Source organism: Diadema antillarum, unplaced genomic scaffold (genome assembly GCF_040938485.1).
Source record: "Diadema antillarum isolate AM-2024a unplaced genomic scaffold, OU_Dant_1.0 seq00000079_RagTag, whole genome shotgun sequence".
Taxonomy (NCBI): Eukaryota; Metazoa; Echinodermata; class Echinoidea; order Diadematoida; family Diadematidae; genus Diadema; species Diadema antillarum.
In genome coordinates, this window is record NW_027271172.1 from 1,006,535 (window position 1) to 1,025,897 (window position 19,363).

Below are 19,363 nucleotides of genomic sequence, written 5' to 3' on the forward strand. Positions count from 1 at the left end.
CTTGTCAAGTCTCTATAGGAATTCTTAAGGCTTGGGGGGAGGTCACTTATTGCACGGAGCGCTTTTCCTTGCAAACTGGCAGCTAGGTATATGGCTGACTCGCGGTTGTCCCAGCCGTTAACCTCTCTACATGCTTCAAAATGCTGCATGTATTCGCTCCATGAGGTTTGACCTTGAAACTTATCCGGTATTATCAATGGTCTTTCCCGTCTTCCTTGGTAATTGGTGTCCGGGTTTGCATGGTAATTGAAGGCTGGCCTCATTCCGTCTATCTTTGTGCCTGCAGCCTCATGATACCCCTTCATATGGCCTGGAGGGTTAGACATTTCATATCTCCCTGTAGTTGGCACACTTCCAAAGTCTGCCATGCCAGCAGTTAATCTAACTTTTGGGGCAAGAGGAGTGGACATGATATCATACATCATGTTTGGGGTGGAATGTGTGGTTGGATTTGTCGGCACCTTTGGTTGTCCTACTTGTGTAGAGCCAATGTCACTGTTCGCATTTGGTGGATGTAAGACTTTGAAAGCTACTTCAGAATCAACTTCATGGAAAGACTCTGGTTTTTCTGTGTCAGGAGAAGTATTATGGCTTTTCCCTGGATGAGGATTTGCTGCATTTCCCTGCCGTTCTTTTTCTGGGGTTTCAGATTGGGACTTTTCCCATTCCAACAATTCCACCTCCATCCTAGAACGGTTCAATGCTTCCCTCAACCGAGATAGCTCTCTCTCCATCTCCACGACCTTTTCTCCAGAACGTTCCATTTTCTTTCCGTCTGTCTCTTTATCACAGTAAATTCAGAACAATTCAGGCAAACTTACTCTAGGCTCGCCAACTAGTTGATAACAGTCCAATATCAAACTGACTGATTATACACAGATATGGAACTCTATTGTACCTCATATAACACACTCAGACATGAACAACAATGTTCAGGAGCGCTCATGACTTCACTTTGCTCGTGAGTGCTCGTGAGTGCTCGTGAGTTCACTTTGCTCTTGAGTGCTTGTGAGTTCACTTTGCTCTTGGGTGCTCGTGAGCTCTATCTTGACCATTCCGTTTACTCACGGACAGTGTATATGACTGAGTACCACTCTTCCTCACTCCATGTATATACCCCTTTGTCATCATATTTTGACTTGAGCAATACAATTGCGTCAATCACTGAGACAAGGCATATTTTCTAGCTGCGAATAACCGGACTTTTAGTTGATTATTAATGCACTGCCATGAGCATATATATCAATTGCATAAAGATGCATTCTAACCTGCTTCTCATGAGTGCTCATGAGGACTCTTGAGTGCTCATAAGTCAGGCCCTTTCTCAAAATTCAAGAGAGTACATTTGAGTTACTACATGTGAGGGACTATTTTGAGCAAACTAGGCATCAGTTAGTCCATCTTCACGTCAGTTATGAGCAAGTGTTTGCATCACTTCTGAGTCTGGATAGGTCACTGTCATGAGGTAACTTCAGTTTTGAGCAAATGTTTGCGTCACTTCTGAGTTTGAATAGCTTACTACCATGGCATAACATGTACGCTGCAAGTTGCACGGAAGATGCTGACGAGAGTTAAAACGATGCCAAATTAAATCAATCCCACCGCTGCCACCATTTGTAACGTATTTTTGTGTTGTGAAAGAATTGTGCCTAAATGCTTTAATCATACAAGCACACTATCCCGAGCAAAACACGATGTACAATCTGCCTGGGTTGCTTGCCAAAATATATGGCTGAAGAGGCACTCCTTTTGTTTTAACTCGCACAGCAAATTCATGACAATCATGCCACTCACACAGTCATGTACTCAAATCACCATCACCAATACCCAAGTCATCTCAGAAGAGACTTAATAAAGTAGGTCGCAAGACAAGTACATACCGTTCGCTGTTGACTTTATTCAGGCAAGGATCAGCACAAAGACAAACTTGTCCACTGGAGATTAGTTTCCTCTACCAGCACCAAAATCAGACTCTGTCCTCTCTCCATCTACTCGGACTTTTATACTGACCGTCCAAACTTTTATCCTCTCTCTCTCTTTCTTTCTGTCACTCTCTCCCTCCCTCTCTCTCACTACCTAGCTAGTTACATAATCTTGGGCGTACACAGCCCTACAGTGTACACCAGGGAGGTGGTCCCTGCCTACCCCCAACATCATTGCCATGCACAAGGAGGATACCCCTCTCTCGTACACACACACACACACACACTTATTCACACAAACACTACTACCTCGTAGCTTGTGCTCAGGGAGCATACATGTACAACAAAGTAGGTCTGTTCTCTGGGAGTTCCATTTCTCTGGAAGGGGTAACACTAGGCATGGTCATTGCTTTAGGTCAATTTTGTTACAATACCACACAAGTCATTATACATGTTCTGTTAAAATAGAGTGAAGAAATTCGCCCAATATACTGTGACAACTCACATAATAAACTTATATTCTCACTAATTTACAGGGACAACGATATTATTTTGGCGGACGTGCGAGCCACTTTCAGCATGAATTTGATTCCTCTCATGAAACCCGAATGTTTATTTGATCTTTTATTCATTGGTAGTATATTAAGCAGTGTCACTGAATATGAGAAACATAAATCAAACCGGTTTTCACATCAACCTTCGAAGAAAGACATCAACTTACTATGAATTGCATTGCTTAATTCGTCATTCCCTTCATAGACATAAAAAATATTTTTGTATATAGCTAGTAAAAATCAGCATCACAATCACGTCATAAGACTTTGAAATTGTGTTCAATTGATTCTACGCCCCCCCCCTCCCATTACCCCATAATACCATGTACCGATTCGTAAACGAATATTGTTTAATGATTGTGTATAAAGCACTCGGTCAAGCCCCCAGTTACATATCCGAATTATTAGTGTTTATAAATCTCATCGACATACTCATAATTTGCGCAGTTCTAAGGACACTCTTATTTTACAGATTCCAACATGTAAAACAAAAGTAACATTGGGAGACAGAGCATTTGCCTGTGCAGCTCCCAAACTCTGGAATGATCTACCATTAGAAGTCCGGAAATCCCCAACAGTAGCAGTCTTTAAATCACGACTCAAAACACACCTTTTCATTTAACTGTTCGTTATTATCAAGCACATCAGAAGCTTTTGCAGCGCATGTCTATAGGTTTTGCGCTTTATAAATTGATATATTATATTACAATATTATATACTGGCAATAGAAACCACGTTACTAGTAATTTTGGCGCACTTTGAGCTCGTTCTGGCCTATTGGGAGTATACTAGCTGTGCGGCGGCCTGCAGCTGTACCTGCTACTTCTTTTGTCGTTAGAGGGCGTTAATATTCTGGGAAGAATTATTACTAGAGTATTAGTCGAAAAGACGGTCTGGAAGCCAGACTAGGATCCGCCGCGCGTCGCGTCTAAATTTATCGACACAAGTTTTATGAGCGACCACATTACTAGCTAGCTAACTACACAGGTACCGACCCACCCATGCATCGCGCATGTGGTATTGCATTGGAAGTGTATATACGATCGTTTCGTGGTGTACATTCAACGAGCTCTGAGCTGCCCAAACCATCGAAATCCAAGGAAATCACCTTCTGAGCATCTTTATCTCTCTTCACAGCTGTACACATCAACAGCAGATATGTCATATGGGCGAATGCCACCCGATATTGAGGGAATGACCTCCCTCAAAGTTGATAATTTAACGTATAGAACAACACCCGAAGACCTCAGACGTGTGTTTGATAAGTATGGCGAAGTTGGCGACATCTACATTCCACGGGACAGATTCAAGCGAGAAAGCCGTGGGTTCGCTTTTGTCCGCTTTCTCGATAAGAGGGATGCTGAAGATGCAATGGATTCCATGGATGGCAACATTCTTGATGGAAGGAAGCTCCGAGTTCAAATGGCAAGATACGGCAGGCCGAACGACACCCGTAGATCAGGAGGTAGAAGTCGTTACGATAGCGGAGGAAGATACGGCGGCGGCTACGGCGGCGGCGGAAGAAGAAGGTGAATAAAACGGAGGAAGAGAGTACGCTCTCGAGTGGTAGGGCTACAAGTGTAAAATGTTAGTCTTGGACAATGGTATTCGGTAGATTAATAGTAACAGTATAAATTTACGCTTAGGTTGCGGTAAGAATCTTGGACATAAATTAACATAAATTTAAATTTACCGTAGGGTGATCAGTGATCATCCGTATCTTCTGAACAACATGATTGTACTCACCTGTCTTGTTGGGCTTACTAGTTCTGGAGAGTCGAAAGACGTGCCGTAGGAATAGGATAGCTTAACCTGTCCTGTACTGTAAGTGTAACAACACATTTAGTCATTGGTACTACTAGTGCAGTGTAGAGTCTCGGAAAGGCAGTGCAGCATGCAGCCAGCCCACATTGACATTGTGCACACGTGTCAGTATGTCTTTACCATCCACTGTATTTACTACTGTAAAAAAAAGTGGTTTCTTTCGCTGTGGTTTTATTTTTGCGCTTTGAGGTTGAACCGCAAATTTAACATCACGCGAAAATGTTTTGAACTCGCCACTTGTTACAGCGCTATTGCGCACATGTACACACGAAGATTCCGCACATTGAGTGTATCGATGGTCAACACACACACACACACACACAGCGATACCGCTCAATGTCAGTTCAGGAAACCCACTCACAAGGGGGGCCCCTCCTTATAAGTAACCCGTCCCCCTTATAAGTAACCCCGTCCCCCTTATAAGTAACCCCCGGGGCACCCCTTATAAGGAGTCTCCACGCTTTTTTGCAATGCAACGCGAAAATGAAAGGACTGCGGCAATTCGCTTGATTATGTCCATAAAGCTTCACAAGTTTCCTAGATACTCACGAAATTTGAGCAAAATCGGTTTGAGGCATCATATCTAAAATCATGGATTTAAATGCGATGTCAAACGACCCATGCGAATGCTGAAATGCAAGCGATTACTGGCGTGAGTGTCGCCAGGCGCGGCGGCGCGGCAATGCTTGAGTGCAGACGTGGCGACTGAGTACCCACTCAGAAAAGTAACCCGAAAAGTACCCACTCAGTCGCCACGTCTGCACTCAAGCATTGCCGCGCCGCCGCGCCTGGCGACACTCGCGCCAGTAATCGCTCGCATTTCAGCATTCGCATGGGTCGTTTGACATCGCATTTAAATCCATGATTTTAGATATGATGCCTCAAACCGATTTTGCTCAAATTTCGTGAGTAACTAGGTAACTTGTGAAGCTTTATGGACATAATCAAGCGAATTGCCGCAGTCCTTTCATTTTCGCGTTGCATTGCAAAAAAGCGTGGAGACTCCTTATAAGGGGTGCCCCGGGGGTTACTTATAAGGGGGACGGGGTTACTTATAAGGGGGACGGGTTACTTATAAGGAGGGGCCCCCCTTGTGAGTGGGTTTCCCGAACTGATGTAGGTACAGTGTACATTGTACAAGCATGTTATAAAGTACTCGAGAGACGGGATTTCAGGTAAGCCTGCATTCAATTTTAATTTCTATTTGATAGATAAAAGAATAATTGAATAATAGTTTGGATTTTTATGTGCAAAATGAAACATTTTTTGCCGACTGTGAATTCAGATTTTGCCGACCGCGAATTTAAACGCAGGCGAAAAAGTGGGCACCGATGGAAACCGCAAAAGTATCTGTACGCGAAAGAAACCACTTTTACAGTAACTGCAATCAGCTGGAACAAGAAGCGAACGCAGAGCGTTTGGGCTGTGGATGGTGGTAAGATTTTTAGGATAATCATGTAGAAATGCACACCTACCGTTTGCTTCGCCGTTTGTCTATCAAATTTTGTGCAGCTATTAATTGGAGATTTTTTTTTTCACAGAGTACCTTTTCTTCCCAAATTAAATAAAGATTTTTTTTTTTAATTCAATCAAGTGGAATCTGTGAGAACGACAACTTGTCCTTTCGACGGATTGGAAACGAAAGTGTGTGCTCATCATTCATGGGTTTGATAGCGGCCAACTTATGAGCAACATAATGGGGTGCTGCTGGTGTGATTTTTTAGCAACATTTGTCAAGTAAGTTTCTTGCGCCGTTGTAGCTAATGTAAAGGTCGTTTCGAAAATGGAGGAAGGAACGGGGGAAATGGAGTCGAACTCTTAGAAAAACGTCTTTTCAGGACCATGGGATCAGTCCGGAAATAAGAGAGTGTACGACAGGTATGAATATCTATAGGGTAAAAGTACCAGTATTCGGTCACCTACCGGTATTCGGTCACTTATCACTAATCACCAGCCGGTAAGTTCTGCAGTCACAACACATGCTAATCACATCAATTCACATACTTGCACACTCATTCACAACAGGAAAGTCCCTTAGTCCCCTCCAAAAATCCATCCAAAATCCCAAATTTCACCGTCAAAAGTGCAGAATCGGCGCGACTTTTCCAAAGGGCGTGGGGATTTAGCCCAGTTTTAAGAATATGGGTCCCAGAAAAAGCATGAAAAATCAAGAAATACGCCATTCTCTTGTGGGATTATTTGCTTATCGCAAGCTCGGAGTGTGGTGGTATCCTCAAAAACGCAAAGCGAAAACAAAATTTCCATGCGTGCCGATGCAGCGACTATAAGGGTTGAATGCATTGAAGTACCGATTCCCCAGTATTCGGTCACCAACGGGCGCCGCCACGTCCCCGATGCAATTTTGCGGCAACAAGGTAGTGCGCGGCGCATTTTTCAGCTGCCGTGATCCCAGCGTGAACACGCTTTGACTTTGAACGTGCACATCGAGTGACCGAATACTGGTTGCGGTGACTGTATTCTGGGGGATTTTCGAGGTGATATATTTGGGGATTTAGTACAATTCTGTGAGATGTTTAACAAAATGAAAATTGACATTAAAGAAATTTGATGTATTTCACACACATTGCTGTAAATATGATGTTTGATGTATTATTTTAGTTTAAAAAATATTGCAGAAAAGCTGAAATGACCGAATACTGGGGGTCTTACCCTATGTATGATATAAAAGTAGATCTAAGCCTTTTGCTGGTAGAATAGAGCATTTTTAGAGATGCTTAAATTTGTGTTCCTTTTTTCATTGTACAGAGACACCACTCTGTTGACTCTGGCGCTCCCACAGTATAAATGTGTATGATGGAGTGCCCCGGGCTTACATCCACTGATGATCAGCCACACGCATGTGGTTGTAATGTGTTGGCTCTTGCACCAACATTCAGCCTCCTGTGCCAAGGTTCAGTAGTTCGCAAAAGCAAGGGGGTGTAGTCTAGATAGGTTTTCACATGTAGCATGGACGGCGCTGTGGTCGAATATTAGGTGGCTTCAGAGACTCTAACTCTCCCGACCGGAGATCTCCCAGCGAAAGCCCATTTTTGCCAAATCTCCTGTTCTCCTGCTTGAAATGATTTCTTACTTAGTGTCATCGTATGTTGAAAAATAAAGTGTCATCGCATGTTGAAAAATAAGCCTTAGATAGCATGAAATTGATAGCATCTAGAATCCTAGAGCTGGACCCCGGCCACAAGGAACTTCGCACTTTGTGCACATCAAGTCAGAGTCTCCCGTTTACTGGGGGTGTCAGGCGGGAGAATCTCCAGATCAGAAGGTGCTTGGGGTTGGAGTCTCTGTGGCTTGCATTTGCCATATTTCGAGTGGCAGGGTACAGCCCCTAGCATGCATGTCTTTTCCACACAGAGAAACTGGATATTGCCTTCTGTGTGTAGCCATATCGGCACGCAATGTACAAGTTCATTCACACACCACCACCCCTATCATACCTTTTAGACCATATCTGGGCAAAAAAAAACCCACCCGGCTAAATACTGGTAAGTGGTAAGGTTAGAATGAAGATTAGGGTTAGGAGTTTGGGTAGGCTTAAGTTCAGGATTAGCAGGGAATAATTTTCTAAGTCAAATTTGATTAGCAATTTCAGCTGAATGTACAATATTTCAAATAGTATCCTGTACACTTCTATGGAAGAAAACTGCTACGCAAAATTTAGTTTGTGTAGCAGTGGTGTAAAAATGCATAGCAAATTGCGATGCGATACCAGAAAAATTATTCCCTGCTTAGGATTACACATTGTAGGACCTCTGATATGAGGTCGCTGCTGCTGCATAGTGTACATGGGCACCTGCGAGCTATAAGAGCAAGGCATGAAGTGGTTTTGCTATCTTTTTCTGTCTACTGTCTCGTAGAATATAAGTAACAGATGCTCAACTTTTGACCATAACGTCTTGACATCATTTCAAATTTGACTTTGCTATTTGCAGTAGCTACGCATAAGTTAGAAAACTAGTCTGTGATTTTTTTCATGGTGTCAAAGTTTGGCTCAGAAGGTCGAACCTTGATACAGGTACCAACAATGATTTTCAGTCATGCACAAACTAACCCAAGCTGTCCGTAATTCGACCATAATGCTGTCAAAAATTGGACCGCCAGCCACATGTACAAACCTGAAATGCTTATTGTGTGGATGGATTTTGGCATGGGAGGTTGAACCTTGGTTCAGATCGAATCTTGGTTGCGAAAGAAAATCCTGCACCAAGGTTCCACCTCCCGTGCCAGAATTCGCTTGCACGCAAAAGCATAGGTTTTACACAAAACAGGCGGTCAAATTTTGGACGGTGTAATGACGGAATTATGGCCTGCTTGCTTTACTCAATTTGATGCTTATGGTTACAGAATTATATTCTCACATGTGTCAGCTCTTTGTTTAATGTCCGTTTGATCCAAGATTAGCCATATTGATTGAATTGTTTCAATAAATATCATGGAGTGCATGTACTGGTTCTGTACTTGCTCAACACTCGTACAACATGTATGTTCATGTTGGCATGTTTGGGTATGCTGGTTGAGTCTTTTGAGTCTGTGTCCCTTGCAGGATATCATTGGCGCCAAAACAAGGGTGATATTCAAGTAAACCTCCTTCTAAAGAATCTTCTTGCAAACACCATACACGTGCTAATCGCCTTCCTTTGCAGATGAGGCTTGATGAGTAATCCAGAAATACACACTGTAGGTGTATTAACCCTAACTAGGCCGGGCTATTTAGGTAGATTATAGAGCGGGGGAGCCTCCCAGGCCCCCCCCCCCCTTCCAGATCTCGGCTGTCGACCGCGCGATCGCGACGAAAATTGGCACACACATTGCCTATGATGTAATCTAAAGTACCATGAAGTTGATTTTTTCTTAAATTATCATTTATGCTAAATTTTGCTAATTTATGCATAATAATGCATGAAATCAGACAATTTGGTGTAAATCACTAAATAAAGCTGAAGACGGGCACATTTTGTGTGTAAATATTTTTTTTAGTGTCCTTAGCAAATGTAAGAGAAAAAAAATTGTGCACTCAGAAAAAATTTCTTGAGTATTTTATTGTTTTTAAATTTCTTATGTATTTCTCTGTTTTTTTGACTGTATGTTTTTCATTGTTTTTTTTAACCCTATCTCTGTCATGGGCCGATTAAATCGGCCCAAAAACTGCAATAGAAATGCTTCGGCCGATATTATCGGCCCTATTTTGATTGACAGATTACTTCAAAGGCTATGACACTACCACTCTATAAACTCATCTGTGATTGGCTGACAGTGTAAGGAAATGATTTCCAGCGTGAAAAAGGCTTCCCCACCTTTAACCAATCAGGAAAGCTTTCTCAAAGTCCAAGAAACTGTGGTGGCCCCGCCCATGTTCATTTGCATTCAGACTGCAATGTATTGTGTACAGTTTTGCCATGTGTGGAGAACTTACACGAATCTGTATATGTGGGACTGTAATAGAGATCGCCGCGAGCGATGAAAAGATCGTACACGTGGGTCAATTTTCATCTATTTTATCTAAGTCAAAATAGTAAAACATGAAGTGAAAACATTCAGATTAGGGATTTCAGCATCTCTGAATTCTGTGAAAGGGTATAGTTTCAGTAATATCGGCCTCATAAATGATCTGAAGAATAGATGAACACTGCACATTCGGTGCAGCAGTTGCAACTGTTTACTCAGCACTAACAGCAGTGCAATGGGTCTCTAGTAAGCCGGGGCCAGCGGGGCAGGTGTAAGGAGCAATAGGGTTACAGTAGCTTCCTGCTGGCGGCCTGAAGCTGTACAGTCTTGATGTTGGGGTATGTTTGACTGTTTATTATTATTACATGATGAAACCGTCACTATGCGAAACTTCAGTTCAATGCAGGTTTATCATAAAGAAAATGACTGCTGTGATAGTTAATTCTGTTTCAATAAGGAAAGTGCAGAAAGTCGTAGACTAGCATATGATGATCAACTGGAATGCATGGACTCTCCAACGTCTGAATATTTTCGATAACATTTTTTATCCTTAGATTATCTTATCATTATGGCATTATCATAGGACAAGGTTAATATAAATTTGAAAGGAAAAAGCACAATTCAATTTCTATTTTCAGCTTGACAAGATACAAACACGCTTTGTCTACTTTCAGGCCAACATCACTCACAAAATCAGAAATTACACAAAATGTGTGAAATCTAGGTTGTAATTGCCACAGACTTTTGTTCATAAAATGAAAAGTACTGATGCTATTGATGAAAAAATCATACCATCTGAAAGCTGAATAAATTCTCTACAACATCTATGAGACCTTTTAGTGATGCGAGCTCATGTTGTGTGGAAAAATGAGGTGGTAACATGTAGAAATAAGTCTACATTGATAATTATGTGACATAAGAGGGCGTCCTACTTAAAATTGAAGTGCGCCCTCACTCAGATTATTATGGAAAATGAAAGTTTAGACCATAAGCTTTCAAATGATGTATAACATGACACATTAATGTCAATAATAATAATCAGAAATGGCCATCAACAATCTTGTGTCTGTGCACTGCAAAATGTCTGAGCAGTCTGGCTACGGCGTATGTGACAGATATAGGGTTAATGAAATTTGTCTGCGACATTTTTCTGAACAAGAAAATATGTTATTAATTGATTTTAATCTATAAAACCCCAAAATAATCATGCTTTTATGAAATTTGCCTGTAAACACAGTTTGCATTGAAATTGTACACAAATTCACGTTTCTGAGCAATTTTTGGTCTGACATGCACATACATATTTATGTGCAACTTCGGAACCGTGCGCCCGGGCATCGCAAATTTGGTGTCAAAAGATGTGGGAGACTCGAAAGAAAAAAGTTATGAAACGTCGCGGCGATAGCTTTTCGCGATAGCGATGCATCATGCGAAACGTCGAGGGGGGGCGGGCCTCGAAGCCCCCCCCCCCACCCCCCCCCCCCCCCGGCCCCGGCCTAGTTAGGGTTAAGTTCATAAATTTTGAGTATAAAAGGTTTATCTCATGCTTGGTCCACTATGCCACACGCAACATGCTTTTCCCCCAATGCTTTCGCAGTGCCTGAAGACATCAAAGGATTCAATGGCGAGCTGTAGATCCGCAACGCAAACACCAATTACCTATAGTGTTCTGCACTTGCGCCAGACAGCTGCTCCCATGTTCGACCCAGGACACTGCATTGTTCGACCGCGGACACTGCATTGTTTTAGTGTTTGAGTCGCAGATCTAAGACTGTATTGTTCAGCTTGAGGTGCACTACAGTCATGTACTTACCTGAGCTCATTCCAAAACTATACTATGTCTTTCTTACCAGGGATGGTAGATGACCATTCCTCACTCTTTGTTTGTTTCACAGCCATTCTGGATCTAGTTTAGCATAGCATTCGAAAATGATGTATCACCTTTCCAAAGGGAGGTGGTGCTAATCAGTCCTTCATGTTGTTTGTTTCGCAGGTCAAGGTCAAGGTCTAGATCACGTGGAAGATACAGGTAATGTTGGTGTGATTCCTGTTGTTGTTTCTTTATGAGTAGCAGGGCTTCAGCAACTTGTGATTCCTTGACGTGGTGCCTTGCTGAAGATTGATCTGCTTTTTTTTTTCTTTTGGCTATAAACACTTTTATAGTCTTCATAGTGCAGTATGTAGAAGAAAAGAAAAATTTCTTCGAGTACAAATGTATTAAATTGAGGTATGTAACTGCCATTATATTCTGTTGTGTTTTGTCTGTGGTCAGTTGAATAGACTAGTTTATATCATGTGCATGATCATTTTTGTCACTCATGTACTTTGTCAAAAGCCTGTAGTATTTTGACAGTATCGTCCCTCCCTTTCCAGGTCTCATTCAAGGTCACCCCGCAGACGCAGGAGGTCATATTCCCGATCCCGCTCACGCAGCCGATCAAGGTCCAGGAGTTTCTCACCTCGCCGGGGCGGTAGCAGAGGGCGTAGCCGGTCGCAGAGCCGTGGGGCATCCAAGTCCCCGCGGAGATCCCATTCGCCTTCCCCGCCGCCCAGACGGGACCACTCGCACTCCCGGTCTAGGTCCCGGTCCCGGTCCCAGACGCCAGAGGATGATGAGGAGTGAACAGGCTGGCCCACCTGTAAGAGCAGCCAGTAGGAGATGACTTGTCGACACCATAGCTGGATGGAACGCTGTAAATTACCCCATCAAATCTAGATGACTGGCAGGACACTGGACTATGTTGTTTCCTGTAGATACAGCTTTCTGGCAGTAACACCTTCCAGAGCATTTGCAGTAATGGAATGGTAAATGTCTGCATTTTTGTCCAAATGTAAATATTGCCTGATGCTTTTGTCCACACCACATCGTCAAGATATTCTTTTGTGTTTCTCTCCCGACTCTGTCTGCACTCTCTTTGATGGTGATGGTGTCTTTTCCTTATCTTTCTTCTCTTTTTTTTCATTTCTTTTTTTTTAAATTGTTTATTGTAGAAAGTTATTGCCCAATTTTTGTGTATGTGTTTAGAAAACTTTGTGAATGTACTTTTGCTTTTCTATGTATTTGGTTAGTCTGCTCTCTTATTTTTTTTTTCTGAGAACCTTGCAGAGATTATACATGTTAATAAGTCCGAAGTGATTTCAAAATTTGTAATATGCCTTGGAATATAACAGTATAGTTCATGTCACGTGTCGGATTCCCTCATATGTCACCATCAGCAGACCGTAGGTAATAAATTTTATGAAAGCTATCAACTTTTGGGACCAAAAATATGGATAACTAAAATTAGCCCTTAACACTGCAATATTACACACTGTACCATCACCAAATATACATTTTTTTTTTCCATTTTCACTGTTCATTTTATTTTCATCAGTGTTTCTACAAATTCAATTTTTTATCCAACAAGTGTAAAAGCTCTGTCTCATGCAGTGATTGTTAGAAAATTTGTAAGTTTTCAGAGTAGAATATACACAGTTTTAAACAGAGGGGGCATCAAGATACGAAGTACAAACTGTCAATGTGTGAAATTCTGTCTTAATTTTTTTCCATCCTGAGATTTTTGAGAAAAGAAAATAACCCCTTATTTCCACTCGTTGGTGATCTCCACAGATTATCATGATTCATTTCCTTTTTTTTCCCCTGTACAGTGGAAAAATATGTATCACGGTTTAGCCTGCAGATTCAGTGCTGAATTAATGCAAAGTAGCACTTGTTGTGGAGGGTTAAATGTACATTATGATCTATTTGATGTTTTGATATAACGGAAATTGAGCAGTTTGTTATTATTATGGGACCTTTTTAGCATGGGATAGGCAAACAGTATCATGCTGGTCTCAGGTTGGGTGGTATAGAGATCTGTGTTATGCTTCAAATACACTAGTCATACTCTTTTCAGTAATCAAGTTTATTATTAAGAAGGAAAGAATATAAACCCAAACATGGCTGCATATCTGGCTATGTAAAATGCCAGCCAGCCTACCCTGGTGTGTTGCAAAAATACTCTCGCCTTCTACTTTCAAATAGTTTCCTGTCTTAGATATGATAAGCATGTAATGATTTTCATAGAAGAACACTGTGTCATCTCTCCACATTAATGTTCAGCAAATTCTTGTACAGGATTCAGGAGCTGTCTAGCAGTCTTTCATTCCTGTATGCAGTCTGACCTTACACTCTCCACTTTTAATAAATTGCTTTTTGAATATAAAAGATACTCACCCCCTTGCCCAAACAATTGTATATGCATGAAGATTTGTAAAAGAAAAGCCAAATATCTTATGAAGAATTAACCAAGACTTCAGATTCAGTTCATATGTATTTAGTATTTTGATACATTCATCTTGTATGTTTGTTGCAAAACCCCATATTCATTGTTGCTACAGGGATATTTACTCTTGAATCTACTGTGTAGGTATCTATTTTGAATCAGTTTACATTTGCTGTGTTTTTCTTATCCATTTATTGCTTGTTGCCAGGAACATTAGCAGGTGACAAAATAAGAGCATGATTATATTCTTCATAATCAGACGTTGCATGGTAGAAGGGGGTCCCTGTTCACTTTATATTCAAAAAGTGAACGCTCTGTGTAGCTCTTGAACTTCAGCAAGTATTTCAATGTTGCAGAGGCCATGCTTAAATCTGTGTCCTGCGTACTCTAAAAACTTTGTGCATGTACTTTTCTGTAGGCCTGTCATGACACAGTTTATACACACAAAGTGGGCCCTTTGTGGGAAAAATGTATTAACAGAGAAAAGTTGAGTACTTGTGTTAAAATATGTTGATGTTGCTTTACAGGCAAGTTTTTGTCTTGTCCATCAATAAGATAATTTTTATTTCATTCAGCACAAATATGAACATTGTTCACTTGTAATCTTGTTAAGAAATATAGAAGTAATAATAAACAAAAGATGATTGTGTGTTACTCTTTGCTTGTCAATTCTAACACTCAGTTTCTCCTTGTTGTCTTTTCTTACTTAGGCACCAGTGTATGCCTGAAAGTAAGCAGTTGTTGGTGCTGTTAAAGGGGTTGTTAAAGAAAGAAAAGAGCTGTTAAAAGCCGTGCAGAGGCAAAGCTGTTGGCTGTAGTGGGGTTATGCAGACCTGCCTGCCTGCTTCCAGTGGCTGTATGGTTCCTGCAGAAAAGCTGTTTAACGAAATATGTGCAGCTGTTGTCAGAGCAGAAGGAGATGGCGGTACGAAAGGTGCTTTATTGCCGAGAAAATCTTTAAAAAACCAGCCTCTTCACACCAGTAGCTGTGTACCGCTGAGCAGAGTTGTGAGGAGGTGCTGCAGGGCCAAATTATATCCAGAGCACATTGGCAGAAGTGCAGCGTTCGGCTTGTCCAGTGCAGTATGGTGCGTCAGCGGAAAAGCTGTTCTGGCCAGCCCTGTTGCAGCAGTTTGGGGGAGAGGAAAGGAGAAATTTGGCGAGAAAGCAGCTGAAGCAGCATTCCATATTTGGTAAAAAAGAAGAAGAATAGACTAAAGAAAAACAAAATCATAATTAAATTAGCATTGTATTGATAGTGCTAATGGTACAGCTATGCCACAAATCCATTAAAAAAAAGGGGGGGGGGGAGGGTTTGACCCTGGTTACAGCCTCAGTGTTGGGTAAGAGTGACTGCGTGTGTTTGGATGTTGTTTCACAGCTAAAGGACGGGCGTTCTCTTATTTAGATTGTCACCAGGTGTAGCTTTATTTTTTTTCAATATATACTTGTGTTGTGAGTGTGTGTATGTTTGTGTGTGTGTGTGTGTGTGTGTGTGTGTGTGTGTCAAAGTGGAGGTCACTAAAATATTCCATGGTTTTCAAAAGGTCTAAAGGGTGTTTATCGAAGCTCTGTCCAACCTACACTTGCTCGAAAGAATGTATGTATATGTATCATGTTGTGGGCAAAATATATTGAATTGGGTTGGTACATAAGCCATGTCATGTATTGGCTGATTTTCTGTGACTATGGCCTTTCAAGGGGCAGGAGCAGTTCTTTCCGAATACACAGTAATTACAAACTACATACTTTCTCTGGAAATCAGTAGCTTTTTAGTTGCGGTGATTCAATGGAAAAGTCGAATCAGTAATACACTGGAGAAAATTTAAAGAGTTATATTGGATCCAAACTGACAATATGTACCATTTTCATCTCAACCTGCAAACATTTTTTTTTTCCCCTGTGAAGTTTGCATCGTGTTTTGGTAAGTAACCCCTGCAGTGTGGATTATTCCCCCCCCCCCCTCCCTCTTTTTATCTCTCTCTCGCTCTATTTCTCTGGCTTTTCTGCACTTTCCTCAATTTTTGCTCAATCTCTCGTCTAATCTGGTTGTTTGTATTTTTCTCACAAACTATTTTTACATCGTCTTTTTTCCTCATTCAGAGTCTGCACTGGAGCAGGTACAGGAGCTTTGTGAATTGAATAGGTATTGACAAATTATAGTCTGCAAATATGGTTTGTGTGCATGCTTTCCAAGTTCTCTCAAAATGTGAAAAGCAAAACAAAAATGATAAAAATAATGAATCATACAAATTGCAGTAACAAGATATAAACTTGGTAAGAAAAGAAAGCCAAACAATCCACAAAAATCTCAAATTTGTGATCACAAGTTTCTTTTTAACATGTCTGAAGTTGTCAAATGTACAAAATTTGTAGTCTTATTCCGTATGTCTTCATTGTTTTTACTTTGAAGGGCATATGATGACAAAGATATCCAATTTGAAGCCCACTTCCTCATTTTAAATGAACACAATCATCACTATTTTGTTTTTAATACTTTTGTTTGATTCAGGAGTAAGCATTAAATTTGAGACATACATAGAATATCTTGTCTGTAAGCCTCTTTTGTTGCAGTGTAATATCTGTGGGGTGTGATGGCTGTGCAGAGAATCTGACTCCTTTTGCTGGGAAGAAGAATTGAGTAAAAAAAATACATAATCGCTTGTGGGAGCTGCCATTTGTTTTTTGTAATCCAAAATGGAATATGTCTGAAATCGAACAAAACAAAAAAAGATTTTGCATGCTCACTATGTGCACTTTTTCTTCATAATCACAGGTAAATGTTGAGTGCGGGAAAGTCTAAGGGCCCCCTATCTTTGGAAACTGAAAAGAACACTGGACTCAATATTGTTCCCGTGATGGTGATAGCTGCTGATTGGTTGTTGTTTGTTGTTGTTGTTGTTGTTGTTGTTGTGGTGGTGGTGGTGGTGGTGGTGGTGTGTGTGTGTGTGTGTGTGTGTGTGTGTGTGTGTGTGTGTGTACATGTGGTATTTATAGATATACATGAAAAGACAAATACACAAAGATCCAGCTTAAGAAGATAGTGTATGAAAAAAAGTATTATCGTCTCCTTAGTGTCTAATGTCTCCTTAATGTATGGATTGTATATATGAATATACATTTGTATATGTATTTTATATACATACATGTACATGTAGTATATGCTTACACACACACACACACACACACACACACATTTTTATCGTATAATACAGAAATACATGATAAGGAGTACAGGATATTGAATGCAGACTGCTAGATTATGTGCATGATAAATGCATAATTAGCCCAAATGCAATTTCATCTCACTGCGGCCAAGGTGAAAAGATAGGCAGGAGGGCTAGCTATGCATTTGGAGTGTACATTGGCTGAAATAGTGCATTAATGCAAACTCTTTGGTCTTGGTTGTAAAACACCCTTGTGTGGAAATTGGCAGTCGGATAACTATGTAAGATTACTATTTTGAGGTGAAAAAGAGTTGTGTTATAAATACATCCTGCTATCACTCTGGTTGTCACATATCCATGCGTGACTGTGTCCCATCCTGAAACTTTCTCCCATTGCATTTATGCAGTACAACAAAATCACAAATCATAAGTAATGGTAATCCTGCAGGCAAACATGAATGTATCTGGTGTAACTTTGCATTATATCTGAAATGTGCTTTCTGCTGGTAAGCACTAAAAGCTGATAATGTATACAGCAGGACATTTTTCATTGATAGGCTTCGAAACTTGGGCCATGTCTAGACAATATACAATAATACATGGCAGCTATCAGTTCATACTTGACATCAGAATGGCTCCACACCTAGCCGAAATGCTGGTAGGTAACACGGATCTAAATGCATGTAAAGTTTTCACTGCATGAAGACGACGTGATAACACATGCCAAAGTGGCAACACTTCAAAGAAACCTGAATCCAAAAGGTTAATGGCATAATTTACCATTTTCAGATGAAACAAAAACCCAGCATTAGTGCTTTAAAACAGTTCTGAAATGTGAGTTAGGGATAGAAACAACCACTGTAAAAATTGGAGTCTGTATAATTAGGTGATCCGAGTATCCTCTCGGATCACCTTCTGTATCTGTACGGATTCTTTGTTCTTCTTCTTTCTTCCTTTCTGGACAAAAGTTGTGTTTCAATTAGCTCAGAAAGTACTCTTCCTATCAATGTCAAAATTATACCATATATGTATCGTGTCCCAAAGACGACAAATCAAGTAAAATCATTGTGATCAGTCGACCGTGACGTCACTATGACGTCATTATATGAAAACATATTCTCAATCATATCTCATTAATGGAATGGAATTTTTCAATGAAATTTACGTCACATATAATTCAAGTTATGCGCATTCTACTCATATTCTCAAAATTCATATTTTCTCTAAAAACGTGCGCGTACGCGCGCGTTGAAATATTTGTATGCTCAAATCGAGCTCAAATTTTTTTTGCACACGTTTCAGACCATTTGGAACATTTTTTGAAAAATTGAAAAAATTGGACGGACGCGTACGCGCGCACACATATACGCACGCACAGCTCATATGAAATACAAATTTCCCGTTTTTTCACACTTATCAGATGCCTGAAATGTCAAGGAATATTTCTACCAAGTTTCAAGTCAATCTGACTCAATATGACGTCATACGGGCCCGTCAAAATTGAAATTCCGCGCGGGCGTCAATGGCGATATACAGTGCAACAATGCCAAAAAACCGCCAATTTTAAACCCGATTTTACTTGTCAGGATGGACGGTGACCCCCCAATTTCTTTACATATTCTAAAAGCTGATGAGTTGTATATGTTATTTCATGGGTTGGCGAAGCTGGAAAAATGATTAAAAGATATCAAATTTCTTAATAAAGTAAAAAAAGTAAATTTTCAAAATGACGTCATCAAATTTCAAGTTCACTCGAGCGTATCTCACTTATCCTTTGCCAATTTTCACCCAGCTTTCAGTATGTCGTAGCTAATTAAATGATCTTTCATTAATGTAATAACAACATTTTAATTGGATGACGGCATCACCTCGTAAAAATGGATTGAAAGTAATATTGTCAAATTTGACCAGTTTACGTGTTATCTCTATGGGAGAGCAGTTTTTCTGGCAGTGAAAATTGACATGACTCTCTTTTTCGAGCACTAGCTCACTTATGCTTCGGTGAATTTCTCCTAGATTTTAGTATGTTGTAGCTGAGACTTTGGGCTATCGTTAGTGTGCCCTCCATTTTTTCATACGATGTCGGCATCACGTCGAAAAACTTGGTTGAAAATGGCACGAGGCTTCGATGCAGCGTCATTTTGCTTAATACACAGGGCCTATGGAGA

General features: G+C 40.7%; 1 protein-coding gene across 3 annotated transcripts; it reads left to right on the top strand.

The window, feature by feature from the left end:
* Positions 1-3,525: 3,525 nt before the first annotated feature.
* Positions 3,526-15,819, top strand: LOC139726165 (serine/arginine-rich splicing factor 8-like). 3 transcript variants are annotated; one of them, XR_011710585.1, is made up of 4 exons: positions 3,526-4,005; positions 11,757-11,792; positions 12,137-12,568; positions 14,739-15,819. XR_011710585.1 is itself a non-coding variant. In XM_071637243.1 (3 exons), exons 1-3 carry the CDS (start codon positions 3,635-3,637, stop codon positions 12,384-12,386), a joined length of 657 nt encoding a protein of 218 aa, XP_071493344.1. In that variant the 5' UTR covers positions 3,526-3,634; the 3' UTR covers positions 12,387-13,634. The 3 variants fall into 3 exon arrangements, 1 of the variants encoding a protein (XP_071493344.1); XR_011710586.1 differs by lacking the exon at positions 11,757-11,792; XM_071637243.1 differs by lacking the exon at positions 14,739-15,819 and having other exon boundaries at positions 12,137-13,634.
* Positions 15,820-19,363: the final 3,544 nt, after the last annotated feature.